Source organism: Siniperca chuatsi, linkage group LG2, assembly GCF_020085105.1.
Source record: "Siniperca chuatsi isolate FFG_IHB_CAS linkage group LG2, ASM2008510v1, whole genome shotgun sequence".
NCBI lineage: Eukaryota > Metazoa > Chordata > Actinopteri > Centrarchiformes > Sinipercidae > Siniperca > Siniperca chuatsi.
In genome coordinates, this window is record NC_058043.1 from 19,370,214 (window position 1) to 19,385,029 (window position 14,816).

At 40.9% G+C, this 14,816-nt stretch overlaps 1 protein-coding gene across 4 annotated transcripts in view; it reads left to right on the plus strand.

Moving 5' to 3' along the window:
- Nucleotides 1-14,816, plus strand: part of dip2bb (disco-interacting protein 2 homolog Bb) — a 43,295-nt gene that overhangs the window by 10,205 nt on the left and 18,274 nt on the right. For 2 of the 4 annotated variants that reach the window (XM_044177859.1, XM_044177878.1), the window contains exons 2-9: nt 4,508-4,579; nt 6,142-6,294; nt 10,840-10,965; nt 11,061-11,420; nt 12,207-12,353; nt 12,554-12,571; nt 13,010-13,129; nt 14,435-14,632. In XM_044177859.1, coding sequence (XP_044033794.1) covers nt 4,508-4,579; nt 6,142-6,294; nt 10,840-10,965; nt 11,061-11,420; nt 12,207-12,353; nt 12,554-12,571; nt 13,010-13,129; nt 14,435-14,632 — 1,194 coding nt within the window. The remainder of the gene's footprint in view (nt 1-4,507; nt 4,580-6,141; nt 6,295-10,839; nt 10,966-11,060; nt 11,421-12,206; nt 12,354-12,553; nt 12,572-13,009; nt 13,130-14,434; nt 14,633-14,816) is intronic. The other 2 variants (XM_044177869.1, XM_044177889.1) reach the window with 1 other exon arrangement.

The window sequence follows — 14,816 nt, forward strand, 5'->3', positions numbered from 1 at the left end:
CATAGACACCCACTTATCATGCCGCATACAGATGTAAATGATTAGATATAAATTTAGTTGTCAAACCACTTTTCACTTTAACTATATGCCACACAATGACCTTTATTGCAAGTACAGTTTGTTGAATGGTCGTAGACATTCTCTTAAAAAAATGTAGCTGGATTTAGTTTGCCAGACCTGCAGGAAAACCCTGTCAGAGGACGTAAGATTGAACACTGGAGAACATGACATCATCCTCCCTAACAGGAAACATGTATGTATGTGAAAGAGACAGATGTTAGGCGTACTATCTACCTAAGTTATACAGCATTATATTGTCTAGGTTTAACAATAAATAATGTCAAACTGTCAGTAACATTTTCAGGAGTATGGTGTGTGTCCTGTCACTGTGGTCAGGATGGGTGTGTGTGTGTGTGTGTGTGTGTGTGTGTGTGTGTGTGTGTGTGGATGCAGTGAGTGGGTAATCTTTTGGCTGAGTTAGTGGCTTGGCCTGCTGGTAAGAGGAGGCAGCTGGGAGGTTTCAGTAGGGTGTTTGTTCTACAGATAAAAATTTGCCAGCTCTTTAGGCCTCAGGAAGGTTGGTTTGGCAAATAACCCCCCCCCCACCCTGAAAATAACACACTTGAACTCATATCAACAAATGCAGAAATGGCACAGTACCAAACAGCATGCCATTCTTTGTTTTGGCCTAGCCTCTAGCCTGTTGCAAGAGTCACATAACCAAAGTCTAGATTTTAACTGAATTGTTTTTTTTACATTTGGAAGATCTGACTTGGAGTCTAATATCCTGTTATAGTCCTCTAGATTCCAGCGTCTTATCTTCAAACCTTGTTGAAACCGTCTGTTTTCTTTGAGATAACAACTTGAAGTCCCTGTAATATTTCTACGCGTTTGGATCATTTTTGGTGAGCAGGTTTCAACATTTGTTTAAACAGTTTTTCTGAGAAAGCAACTGAGAGAGATGTGACGAGGGAGAGGAAAAAGCAGGGAGAGAGAATAGAGGTCGGCAGCTAATTACTATTCAGACAGAGTGCCTGTGGGGTAGAAGGAGAGAGCACTCTCGCTGCAATTCAAATAATCCGAGGCTAGCGAGCGCGAGAGTGTACGGGGCCGGGAGAAGGCACAGCTTTGATGTCTCTCACTCCAGATTGTGGCAAAATAAAACATATGCATCTTCTTCACCAATGCAATTGTCAAACCAAGACGGAGAGGAGAGCTGCGGCAGCTTCATGCAAAGCCTGACTGTTACCCTCGTCGCTGAAATGGTTTGATTGTGACCTCCTCCATTAGCACAGACATGACTGGTTCACTGTGAGAAAGCGGGTTAACGAGTGAGGCCCTCATCACCTCAGCGGAGCTGTGCTTTGCCTCTTAAGCAGAGCTCTTTGACTGTTTATTTGAATGTAAATTGTGAGCAGACAGGAACAGACTCTCATCTTAGGTTTGAAATAAGTTACAGCAAAAGAACAAGTTTGATTTGTAAAGCACTATTCATACATTAGATATTAGATCTGATATTATGCAGCTCTGTTTAAAGAGTTTTAACTCTTCAGCTCCCACTGCTGGAGCCTGATGCAACCATAAAAAAACAGATGAATTTCAAATCATCCAGATGGAAGAGTGATTACTTTGAGATTCATTTAATGCCACGCCAGCCCCTCCCCCTTCGCCGACTCCATCCCTCCCTCTCTTTCTGTCACTCCCTGTGTGTCTTTCTGCAGAGAAACTGCCTGTTCACATGAGCTAAAAATAAATCATGTGACTGAGCGAGGCCAACTGTACCGTTCATGCATTACTTATGGAAGTGTTTGCTTTTCTTCCATTTTTCCTTAGAAAAAAAAGAGCCTCAGTCCCTGAGTAGATATTGTGTTGGAGTGGGCTCTCAGGCAATATCCTCCAAACATGAGCACTCTCATTTTTGTCAGCTCGTGTGTAGCATGTCAGCATGTGGTGGTTTAAATGAGTAGATGTGCTGAAATATTGCTGGGTTGTCTGCTGTACTGAAGAGCTGTGATAGATAGACGTTATAATTAAAGCTTAGATGATCAGTCAGCGTTTAAATGTAGAGTTGGATCTGTGTATTGTCTTTAGCAGAGTCGATATGATCATATCATGTCATATCATTTTACAATTTCTGTTGTCCAAAGTAATGATTCCAAGCAAATTGTATTAAAAACTAAGTGGTTTGACTTGTGTGAAGAGTTTAGTCTGATGTATTGAATAATAGTGTAACACAGTTTAGTTTGTTACATCGGACACCAGCTCGATTATTTTGATTGTATATATTTGCCATCTGGTGTTATACTGAATATCCATGTTTATAATAAAGGGTAATTCTGGTTTATTACAACTTATTTTTGTAGCTCTGGGAACACAACATTGCCACAAAAAAAAAAAAGAAAGAGGAACGACAGGGTAAGAAACACAAGAGGAAAGACAGCAATACAGGTTTTTTACAGGAGTAAAAAAAAAGGATAATAGTAAAATTATTACCCAAACGGTCAGTTGTAAATATCCATATATTGTTGCCATGTATTGTACTTGCTGTAGTTGTGCAATGAGATATTATTATAGACATATTCTACGTGTTTAGTTTTGGTTTTATCTCTAAATAAAGTAGTGTGGATAATCTGGCTAAACTGTTGAGTTTGAAAGTTCATTCTTGACCTTGGAAAAAGCAGTTGCAGTTGACACAATCAAGGTCCATTTAGTAGCTGTTCTGTAGCTTTCAATCAGATCACATGATCTTCCTCTGCAGATGGAGTTTGCCAGGTCGTCATGGAATTGAGCACTTTAAGGACTTCTCCTGTTTTGTCTTGATTTAAAAGTTGAGATTGGGAGTTAATTCTTGTCTATACTGTTGGATTGTTTACAAATTGTCTGATCACCTCACCGCTCGCATTTCTCGCCTCATCAGACTTCGTAGCAGTGTCCCTGTGTTCCCAGATCTCAGCAAAAAGAGAACAGAGTACAATTTTATCAGAACTGATTGAAATGATGGCCAGAACTACAAAGTTAAGGCTGTAGATGACTGACTTCAATGATATCGTCCAGCCACAGGTCTGTACTGTATGTAGTTGCGTGCTTGGCAGTTGTTCACCTGTGTCAGTGTGCCAGGAAATCCTCAACTAATCTCTATTGTCCTCTGTGGTGTAACTGGGAAGAGACGACATCGGCGGCAGACAGCTTCAACCTTTCATCACTGTGCGTCTCAGCAGCCTAATTTCTAATCGGGGATTAACTCCCAGAGCTCCAGGAGATGATACAACTGCAGAAGAGTCACTGCTGTTCACAGAATGGGATCACCTGTCAAACTGGCCAATAGGGTTATTACACACACAGACAGACAGACAGTGGCGTGCTTATTTAGTTTTCTGTTTTGACTTTATATACAGGACTCCCTCATTCTTATACATACTGTAAATCACTGTAGGATTAAAAACAGTGAGACAGTCTCCATGATGAAGATTAGGTTTGAGAGTGGCCAGAGGAGCCATTGGCAGACATACTGAATGAATCATCAATGCTCAACACAGTTACCAGAGAAGTGAGTGCAGGCTATCCAGATGGATTTTTAGTACGTGTCTGAAAATCTGACAGCTTTGCCCATAGAGGAGTTTGGCAGAGTCGCTGCATCACTTCAGGGCCAGCGGAGAGCTCACTCAGCCTGTGTTGTGTCTGGTGGGGTGGAGGAAGATGCAGATGGGCTGTCGGCAGGGGGGGATAGGAGGGGGTGTCGAAGGGACATTTTGCTCTTCTACCACTTGTGACTAGAGATTCCTCCTCTTCTATCCTCAGGGTGCACCTTCACTCACCTCTGATCTCTCCCTCTCCTTATTTTGGTCTCTTCCTCCTCTTTGCTCTCATCGTTCCCATTTTATCTCCGTGCGTCTCCCACCTTTCTTATCCTCAGCTTTTGTGCCTCTGAATCATTCCATCTCTTGCCCACGCTTCCGTACGTTTCCAAATTTAGCCCTATTTTTTTTCTTTTTTTCATCGTGTCATATTTGAGGGTGGAACAGAGCCACATCTTTGACGCCCTCAGCCATCTCTGGAGATTACTGAAACGCTGTGTGCCTCCATCTGTGTTTCCATCTTCTCCTTTACAAAGTTTTGTTGTTGTTTTTTTTTTACCTGTCTCTCTCCTCTCTGTTGCTCTATCACCGTTCTTGTGTTTGAACAGGTGGTGATAGACCACATTCAGACACATCAGAGAACGTAGATCAGTCCAGAAGTGTTCAGTCTATTATCAGTACTTGACTGAGTCTTGCCACTTGGTCCTTAGCAAATCATCAGTCATTTTTTTTGAATGGGTCTTTTTTTACTCTTAAAATGACACGTTTTATCAAGAATATAGAAATTCAAATATTTGTTATGTGATGCAGAATGTAAAAAGACAACACTGTTGACAATGTGAATGAATTGATTATTCTAACCCTATCAAATCTAAGTTGATTTGACTTGGCCTTATAAGTGAAGTCACTGTTTTCTTTTTGGTCTTTTACAGGTGACATTACACAGAAGGGCTATGAGAAGAAAAGGACCAAACTACTGGCTCCCTTCATCATCCACACTCCAGGTAAAAACCCATCACCCCCTTTTTTTTTTTTTCTCGAGAAAGCATAACTGTGTTTTCCCTATCTCTCTTTCGTTTTCTTCTCTGGTTATACACAAAAAAACATACCATGTCATGCTTAAAGGAGCTGTAAGCGACATTCATTGCCATTAAATATCACACTAGAGCACCAGCATCTCAGACCAAAACAAATGGGCACTACGACCCACCAGACTCCATTGAGAAACAGTAATTTTACCATGCAGATCATCGTAAAGGTGAGTTTTATTTTGTTTCTGTCCAGTTTGAATGAAGTGTGTTTCATTCAAACTGGACAGAAACAAAATATAACTCACCAAAACTGTCTTACTGTTTCAACAATCCCCAACTCTGGTTTGGTCAAAATATATTCTTTATTCACCACATTAGATGAGAAAAGAACCAGCCGTTATATAGCATAACAGTTTCACATGGAGAGAATCACACAACTAACATGGACGCGTGGACGGACCGGCTACCACAACAAAGAACAGAGAAGCTCGGATGACAACACACAGAAAGGGAGTATGACATCATTCTGTGCCATTACTCCACTATATCTATACATAGCAAATAGTTTTTTGCTGCTATATTAATGTTCAAAATCTCATATACATATAAATATATATAAAATCTCGTATACAGAACCTTTAAACTTATTCAAAAAAGAAATGTGATCAGTTTCATCTGGTATGACTCTGATTTTAATTGATTTTCAGTGTCTTATTGCCATGACTCAGTTAAACAAACTCAGTGCTCTACTTACTGTCAGTTAAATTGTCCTATACATTTTATTTTTTAACTTAACTTTTATTTTTACTTTTTATAACTGGAATAGGAACAGAATAATTGCAGGAACAACATGTAGATTGCAGTAAATGGTTGTTTCTGTAAATGACACTGGTATTGTACATTAAGACCTGATAATGCTCACTGCTGCCTCCTATTGGTGCTAACTCTCTGCTAATCTCCCCTCATCTCACTGATGTTGGAGCACAAATGATGGCAAATTGTTGACTGTGTGCAAAATGTATCTACCAGCAGGTAATTAACCTGCTCTGTCTCTACTTGAAGAATCAGATGGTTGGTTAACCAAGGTGGAATTTAACTAAAAACTTTGCTAAAGGATAGAAAATGTTTCCTGTTGCTCATCAAGCTAATTGATTGAGTAAACTGAATGTGACAATGTCCTTGACACACTTGACAAGATATATACAAAACTAATAATAATAATTCAAATAAAAGCATTATCCAGTTCCCTATACCATATCATAATAAGTTAAGTACATTGTTGTTCTCTAGAAAATTGCAGAAAGTATGCTAACGTTTTCAAAAATCCTCCCTTTCAGTCTCTGGGGAATTCCACAGCTCTCTTATTTTTTCCCAGAACAGGCCATACATCATTTTGCTTCTAAGAGGCAAAAGTTAGGTACGGATGGTGTTGACAGAAATGGCTGTTCCATTAAGGCAGCGACTGAGATTGCACTATTGTGCAACTTTTCATAGTTTTTTTAAATTAATATATGTTTGTTGTGTGTATTTGACAGTGGAGCCGCCCCGCAAGAATGACGCGCAGCCTCCAGCTCCCAGTTCCTCCTCCAGCCACGCCCCTCCCCCCTCCAGCTCGTCCCGTTACAGGGAACGTCGCTCCCGCAGAACACATCGCAGTGGAGGAACCAGGGATGACCGCTACAGATCAGGTCAGAACTCCCACATAAAACACCTCTGATGCACCGATCACTGAGAACATATAGTTTCCTCTGATTAACTTTGCAGCGCTCAGATTAGTCTACATCAGCTTAGACACTGGGCTGTTTCAAAGGGACCAATTAAAGAAGAACTTGTGTGTGTGTGTGTGTGTGTGTGTGTGTGTGTGTGTGTGTGTGTGTGTGAGAGAGAGAGAGAGAGGGGCTGAGAGAGGGACAGACGACAGTGCAGCCCTGCAGCTGGGAAGCCCCTCAGTGAGGACCCCCACTCTGTGAAATCAGAGTGATGTCACTGCCCGGCTATGTGTGAGGAGGCTGTGTGAAGAACAGGAGAAAACTGATATGACGCTGGCGAGGATAAAGGAAAACAGAGCAGTAGAGTGTCTGTTAGTGGACGTTCAGACCATAAAAGCATCTTCCCTCCAGACTGGCCCACACCCTGCTTTTACGTTTCTTAATTCTCTCTTCCTGCTTGCCTTTTTCCACAATTCTTGCCTCTCATATGAAACACCCTCACACAGACAGCATGCTAAATACCAGGCTGACTAATCTAAAGTCAGTCTGTTAGGCTGGAGTTTGGTGGAAGGTTGTTTGAAAATGCTTCGCTGTCACAGAAAATCTGACCAGTAACAGAATATTTTTTTATCTGATTTAAGGATTCACAAGGAGATTGGGGAGGAGGAGGAGAGGATTTGAGCTGCGAAAATAGAATAAAGGCAAAATTGAGATTGAGAAACAGACAAACAGGACTGAGGGAAAGTAGTGCTGCATTGTGTCGGGCTTTAACAGTGCAGTGTTAAAGTTAAGTTTTGTAGGACAGAGGGGTTGAAAGAGACGGCCTGGAGGAGAAGAACACAGAGCAAGGAAGAGGGGGAAGATTAACCTTTTGCCATATAATGAGTGTCCATTTTTTCATGTGCATTAAAAGTGTACTGCTACAGCACCATTTCAACTAGGCTGCTTTCAAAGGGAGCAGGAAGGCTTGTGTCTGGAATCCCTCCCTTACTCACTCATTTACGAATGCAATCAATAGTTTACTCTGTAGTGAGAAGTAAACATGTGCCACATATGAATAATCATCATTTTGCTGCATCACTGTGTGAAGTAAATGCTAAAAGGACTGAATTCATACAGCTCTACGTCCTGAACCACAGCCACTCGCTGTGGTGTGTCGCATACCTGTAATTTCCACTTTGATCAAAGGCGATAGATTTCATTGTGGTATTTTTATCAAAAAGTAGTGTACATGTCATGAACACATTTTTTGTTCCATCATGGGACTTTTTGAGAGCACTTTATAGTTCATAAATTGCTCTCAGTGTTTCTGTTATGTAGCCTGGCCTCACTGATATAAATGGGGTGATCGAACCGCTAATCTTCTGATTAGTGGACGCTCTACCTCTAAGCCATAGCCGCCCCGCATAAAGTTGAATCAAAACCTCTCTAAAACTATTTTAACAAAAACTGAACATTATAACCTTCATCAAGATAAGGTTTATTGCAGGACTGTTGTATTAGACTGAATTTTAAGCTAGGTGGACCTAATAAACTGGCCACTGAGTGTATTACAGACATAAAATAGCAGAAAGTAAATATAGTGCACTAGCTAGTCAATAGGGAATGATTTTGGAAACAGCCAGGGTCACTTGGCAGTTAAAACCACCATGTATAAGTGCCCAGCTTGTGTAAACCAGCAAGCAACAACAGTAGGACTCTGCAGCCAAGTCAGCATTTTAGCTAAATGCTAACTTCAGCATGCTAAAATGCTCAAAATGACAATGCTAACATACAGATGTTACTAGAGGTCATGTTAACATGCTGATGATAGGAGACGTAATGTTTACCATGTTTACAATCTGAGCTTAGCACACGGACTGTATATATGTTGAAGCATGTTAGCATGCTAATATTTGCTAATGAGCACTAAACACAAAGTACAGCTTTGGCTGATGGGAATGTTATTTGTTTTGCAGGTATTTGGTCATAAACCGAAGAATCTGACAAAAAAAATTTACCTGATGGTGATGCTAGAGGAAAAGTCAGGGGATGAGTCAGGATGACTCTTAAAGACTTTGGAGTCTTTAAGAGTCATCCTCTTGGAACCATAAATATTCATGGCAATTCATCCAAAAGTTATATTTCAGTCAAAAATGGAAAGCTAGAACTTTAAGAGACCTAGCATAAAGAAATAATAATCAGAAATGGCTAAACACTACAGTGATGAGAAACGGAAGAAATAAAACGCTTGTTTTATGAGCTGCAGAGAAAGTGCACAACAACCTTAATGTAATTGCCTTTCATCTCCTCTAGCTTCCTCCAGTTATTACTCCTCTTTAATTGAGTACTGCATTCACCAAAGTACAATGTTGACTGGCTTCTGTGAGGCTGTTGTGTAATAATAAACCAAAGAGGTACATATGAAAGATAATACCAGACCAAGGCCTTTAGCTGCCAATACATCTCAGTGTTAATGTGTAAAACAGTGGTGTAAAACACACCGCTAGCCTCCACACACACCACCGTGCTCATCGCCATGGAGACAGCCCTCATCCTCCCAGACAAGTGTAAGGAGTTGGCCTCTCCTGATGCCCCTGTGTGAGGGTGGACGATGGCACATTATGAGAAGATGATTTAGCCTGGAGCAGTCTGTTCAGCAGAATGCCAGTTATGTAATTATGGTCCCCACTGCTACTGTGTAATGAGCTGTGCTTGATGATTTATTCAAATGTGTTAATGTTTGAATGGAAATTGTGTCCCCTGCGTTAATAATTGTGATTTGCCAGTGAGTGGGCTTTTGATGCACATGTTTTGTTACGTAGTCTGAATGAGTGGCTGTTCACGTGGTCCTTTTTAATATGCCGTGGGTGTCATCAAGTGAAAGTATCTTTGCATTTATTACCATGTGCATGTGTGTAGGCATGTAGGTGTGTGGGCTAATGCACAGCTTTGCTCTCTCCTCCCGTTGTGGTTTCCTGTTTCAGTGGGAAAACACAGTCATCCTGTTAGGATTTTCTCTTGACTTCTTCACTTATAATTTTTCTTAACATTTTAATATGCTGTTTCTTCTTTAAAAGGACCAGTATGTAACATTTAGGAGGATCTATTGGCAGAAATGGAATATACAGTGGTGTGCAAAAGTGTTTGCCCTCTTCCTGATTTCTTATTTTTTTGCATATTTGTCACACTTAAATGTTTCAGATCATTCAACAAATTTAAATATTAGTCAAAGATGACACAAGTAAACACAAAATGAAGGTTGTTATTATTAAGGGAAAACAAAACCCAAACCTACATGGCCCTGTGTGAAAAAGTGATTGCCCCCTAAACCTAATAACTGGTTGGGCCACCCTTAGCAGCAACAACTGCAAAACAGCCTCAGACCATCACACTACCACCACCATATTTTACTGCTGGTATGAAGTTCTTTTTCTGAAATGCGGTGTTACTTTTACTCCAGATGTAATGGGACACACACCTTCCAAAATGTTCGACTTTTGTCTCATCAGTCCACAGAGTATTTTCCCAAAAGTCTTGGGGATCATCAAGATGTTTTCTGGCAAAAATGAGACGAGCCTTAATGGTCTTTTTGCTCAGCAGTGGGTTTCGTCTTGGAACTCAGCCATGCAGGCCATTTTTGCCCAGTCTCTTTCTTATGGTGGAGTCATAAACACTGACCTTAACTGAGGCAAGTGAGGCCTGCAGTTCTTTGGATATTGTTGTGGGGTCTCTGAATGGCTGAAGAAGAACAAAATGAAGACTTTGGAGTGGCCTAGCGGAGATAAGTTGAGCAAACTGTTTGCAAATGTTTATTCAACATCTGTTGCATAATAGCCGAACCTTATATGGATTCAGATGTGAATTTGATCCAGCAATCTAGTGAGGCTGACATAAATCCAAACAACATATACAAAGTCCCACAGCCAGCCTGGCTGTCCGTCGTGATCAGATCTTTTTCTACTGGATAAATAGAAAAAATAAATGTACATATAGTTCACATCACTGCAATAACTATTATTTGTGCTATACCTGACACATTTTTACCTTTTAGACAGCAGGAAGTTTTCCAGGAACCTCATAACTTTTGTAAGAATGCAGGATTCTTTACCTGCCTTTCGACTTGAGGAACCAGGATCTAAACTTGGTTCCAAGGCCATCATTTCTGCCCCCCACCCAAACGATCCCTTGGTTGGGACCCACTGATCTAGAGGACTTACAGCACAACTAAACTATTAAAATGAAATAATAGCACTATTCAAGCAACAGTTGGGGAAAGGATACATTTTTTAAAAGTAAATAAATAAGCAAATATACAAAGAAGGAAAAAGTTCAGCAGTTTAAATCACACCATACAAACCACTAAAGCTGCTTGAAAAACAAGTATGACTATGTGATGTGGGCAAATGGCCTCTTGATGAGTCAATTCAAAAAGCTGTTTTCATTGTTTCTTTTATTGTGTCCTTGCTTTGAATCAGATCCAGAGCTGCTAGGATGAAGTCAAGCCATCCCTAACTCACAGTGTATTGTTTTCTGTCTATGCAGATATCCATACTGAGGCAGTACAAGCTGCCCTGGCTAAACATAAAGAGGAGAAGATGGCACTCCCCATGCCTACCAAGCGACGCTCCACTTATGTTCAATCTCCCATCGAAACCCGCACACCACCAGGTAGGACAGTAGTAGTAGTACTTTTACAAACAGATTGACCGTTAGCCAGTAGGATACAGTGCTGGATAATTCATACTTTGTTCTCTCTTGCGCAGACTCCTCATCAGGTTCTGAAGATGAGACTTCTGTGCGCAGGCAGTCATCAGTGGTTGCTCCTCCGCCTCTGGTCAGTCCCAACCTGCAGAGCCCAGACTCTTGGATCAACCGCACCGTCCAGGGCTCCTCCACCTCCTCCTCGGCCTCCTCCACCTTGTCCCACGGAGAGGCCAAACCGCAGCTTCAGCCTCAGCCGCGGCAGCAGCCGCAGCCGCAGCCGCAGCCGCAGCCGCAGTACAAGCCACAGTACCAACCTCTGTATCATCCTCCCTACCAACCGCCGTACCAGCCGCAGCACCAGCCGCATGAGCAGCCTCACACTGCCGCTGTGACAGACATGCTGGCTCACAGTCGCATTGGTGAGGCACTCGACTGATTTTTGACTGGTGTTAAATATTCATGGACACCACTACTGTTATTAGATTTATTAGGTTTGACCAAAATGAATAGATTATTACAGGGAATACTGGCTTATTCTGGTGCTTGTTGTTATGATTTTTCTATCAACAGCTAAACTTTTTGTATAATAGTTTAAGGTAAAGGACAGCACTACATTTTGGAAAACTATACATTTGCATATTAATAAAATAACTGAGTAAGTCTATAAAGATGTACAGTATACTGGTCAGAAAGTGTATATAGTGCAACTATATGGATTTGTTGTGAGATTAGAATTAGAAAAATTTGTGTTAATAATGTATTTATATCAACAATTATAACTTTTTCTATGAAGCATTCATAACTAAATTATTTTCATAGTGGCTCTGGTGTGCCCAGTACATTACAGACTTACATTCAGATTTAATAATCATAGACACTATTGCAAGTAGTTTGTATATAATAAAAAATGTAAATATTAAATACATGAATTCATATTTACACTTTCCATTTCACTAATAAAAAGTATTACACCTGCTTTTAAAAACTCTGATAGAGTATTATTATCTGGTGAGCTGTTCCACTGAAAGGATTTTCTCCATGAGAACAATATCTTTACATTTTGATTGAATTTAAATTTTGCCTAGTATTATACCTACGGTATGCAAACACTTGTTAATATCCATTGCCTGGTACTGTAACTAGAAACCAAGCTGAAAGTTCAGGACGTCTTTGTTCAGACTGTCCTCCTTTGCTTCAACCTGCAGCCCCCTCAGAGAACAGCGTCCCCCCTCCAGATGTGACAGCTGTGGCCGCTCCTTCCAGAGGTTCGCGGGTGGACCTTCCCTCCAACGCCGTGGCTCGAGGGATGAGCCGTGGGCAGAGCCGCTCGAGCATGATGGAGACTGCGGACGGTAACGACTACACCTTATAACATTTGTATTTGTTTGCGTGTCTCTGTGGGAGCCTCTGTCTGACTCCACTTACAAATCTCTTCTCTCTTCAAAATTAGTGTTGACTTCCAGCCATGACATATCATTAATCAGACTTTACTGCTTTCTTTTCTTCTTGATCTTTCTCTGCCCTGTCACATGTTTATTTGACTGGCTAATAGGAAGAGGTAATATCCAGAGTAAGGAAACTCCTTAATGTATAAAGTCCGTAGCCTTCAGTGTTTGCTGTTGTACCCTTAACTCTCCCTCCTGTTTGTAATGAATGACTGTAGAAATATATGTAACACAAACAACATCCACGCAGAGAATGAATCCTCACGTGTGATCCCAAACCATAAGAAACCTTTACCCCAGTTCTTATCGTGTTTTCCTCGTGTTGTTGCCACCTACGTATGCTGCTTTTCATTCCCAAAAGATATTACAATCAATTCAAGACGAATAATTAAATCTTAACTAAAAAAATACAGTCTCTTGTCATATGGGTTGAAGAGCAGCAGACTATGAGATGGTAAGAAGTTTAAACGTGAAGTGTTTTATCAATGTATGTACGAGCCACTGTGTGTGTGACTGTGTGTTTGTCCTGCCACCGCCCCTCTCCAACTTCTTCCTGCCTGTAGGAGTTCCTGTGAACAGCAGAGTGTCCACTAAAATCCAGCAGCTGCTCAACACCCTGAAGAGGCCCAAGAGGCCCCCGCTCAGCGAGTTCTTCATAGACGACTCAGAGGAGATCGTAGAAGGTACGCCGCTTTGTTAAAACAACTCCGACCACTGTGTTCCCAATATGACCCTTAAATTTGTGATGCACTACATCACAAACAGTATTACAATCTCAATTCATTTCAATTTTATTTATATAGCGCCAATTCATAACAGAAGTTAGCTCATTGCACTTTTCCTATAGAGCAGGTCTAGACCGTACTCTTTATAATATTAATTACAGAGACCCTACAAATCCGACCATGAGCAAGCATTTGGCGACAGTGGCAAGGAAAAACTTCCTTTAAGAGGCAGAAACCTTGGACAGAACCAGAATCAGTGGTGGGCGGCCATCCGCCGCTGCCATGTTAGGTTTGCGTGCTGATCTGAGTTTGCATGCTCCAGCATTGTATGAAAATAACAAGTAATAAGTTAATAAATCATTTACCAATGCTTTATAGATTAGTTATTAAGCCATTAATAAGTTTTGAGTTGCCAGTTTGTGAAAAATCCCTTTGGCCAGTGTTTAGCCTTTCCATTTGGTAATAATGCAGTTATAAATGTAGGTAAGTCATTAATAAATATTTATTTCTAATGAGCCATCACGTCTGAAGTTATAAATGTTAGTAAGTCATCAATAAAGGTTATTTAATTCATGAAGTCGGCAGTTGTACATTTTTAAAAAGTTGTTTATAAATGGAGTGTGGTCCAGGTAAGTAGAAAAAAAGTCCAACCAGTCAAAGGCATTTTTCACAACCTGGCAACCCAAAACCTTGTTCTTATTAATTTATAACTGGCTTTATAACTGATCTGGAAAACATTAATAAATAGCCTATTAACCATTAATAAAGCAATCATTTACAACTAATAAAGGGTGCCTTATTAGAAAGTGGTACCCATATTTGGCTACATACTTGGTACCTTGGGATCCATGTTGCAATTTAAAATAAATGTTTTTGAGTTAAAATAAAATTCTTTCTGTTTGAGCAATGCTTATCTACACAACATGTGTTATGATTTGAAGGGGCAATCTATTTTCTTTTAAATGTATTCTTTATATATTTAGGCAATTAAAAGCAGAGAAGAAGACAGATTAGGGAAGACACAGGAATGAGAAAGCCAATGGAAAGGTTGACTCAGTGAAACCGATGAGCAGTGTAGGCCAGCGATGACTTATGGACTGCATTTAATCCTGATGGCATCCATAATGAATCTGATTAGTCTGTAATATACCCAAAAGTGTTCTGTTGTCTCTCTCTCTCTCTTTCTCTCTCTCTCTCTCTCTCTCTCTCTCTCTCTCTCTCTCTCTCTCTCTCTCTCTCTCTCTCTCTCTCTCTCTCTCTCAGTGCCCCAGCTGGACCCCAACACACCAAAGCCAGAGGGCCGTCAGATCATCCCGGTGAAAGGGGAGCCTTTGGGAGTGGTCAGTAACTGGCCCCCAGCCCTGCAGGCAGCATTGGCCCGTTGGGGAGCGACTCAGGGGAAGAGCCCCGCCCTCACTGCTCTTGACATCACGGGCAAACCGCTCTACACACTGACATATGGTGAGACACAAGACTGTTAATATGCAGACAGCCTGGAAGGACGTTTACACTGTCAAATCAGTAGCAGTAACACAACTGCTGGGAGTTATAACTTAAAGGTACTGTGCTATGTTGAGAGCTATTTCTCAGGAGTTCATGTTAAGAGTTCAGGAGTTCATCTAGATAAAAGAAAGATGTGTGTACT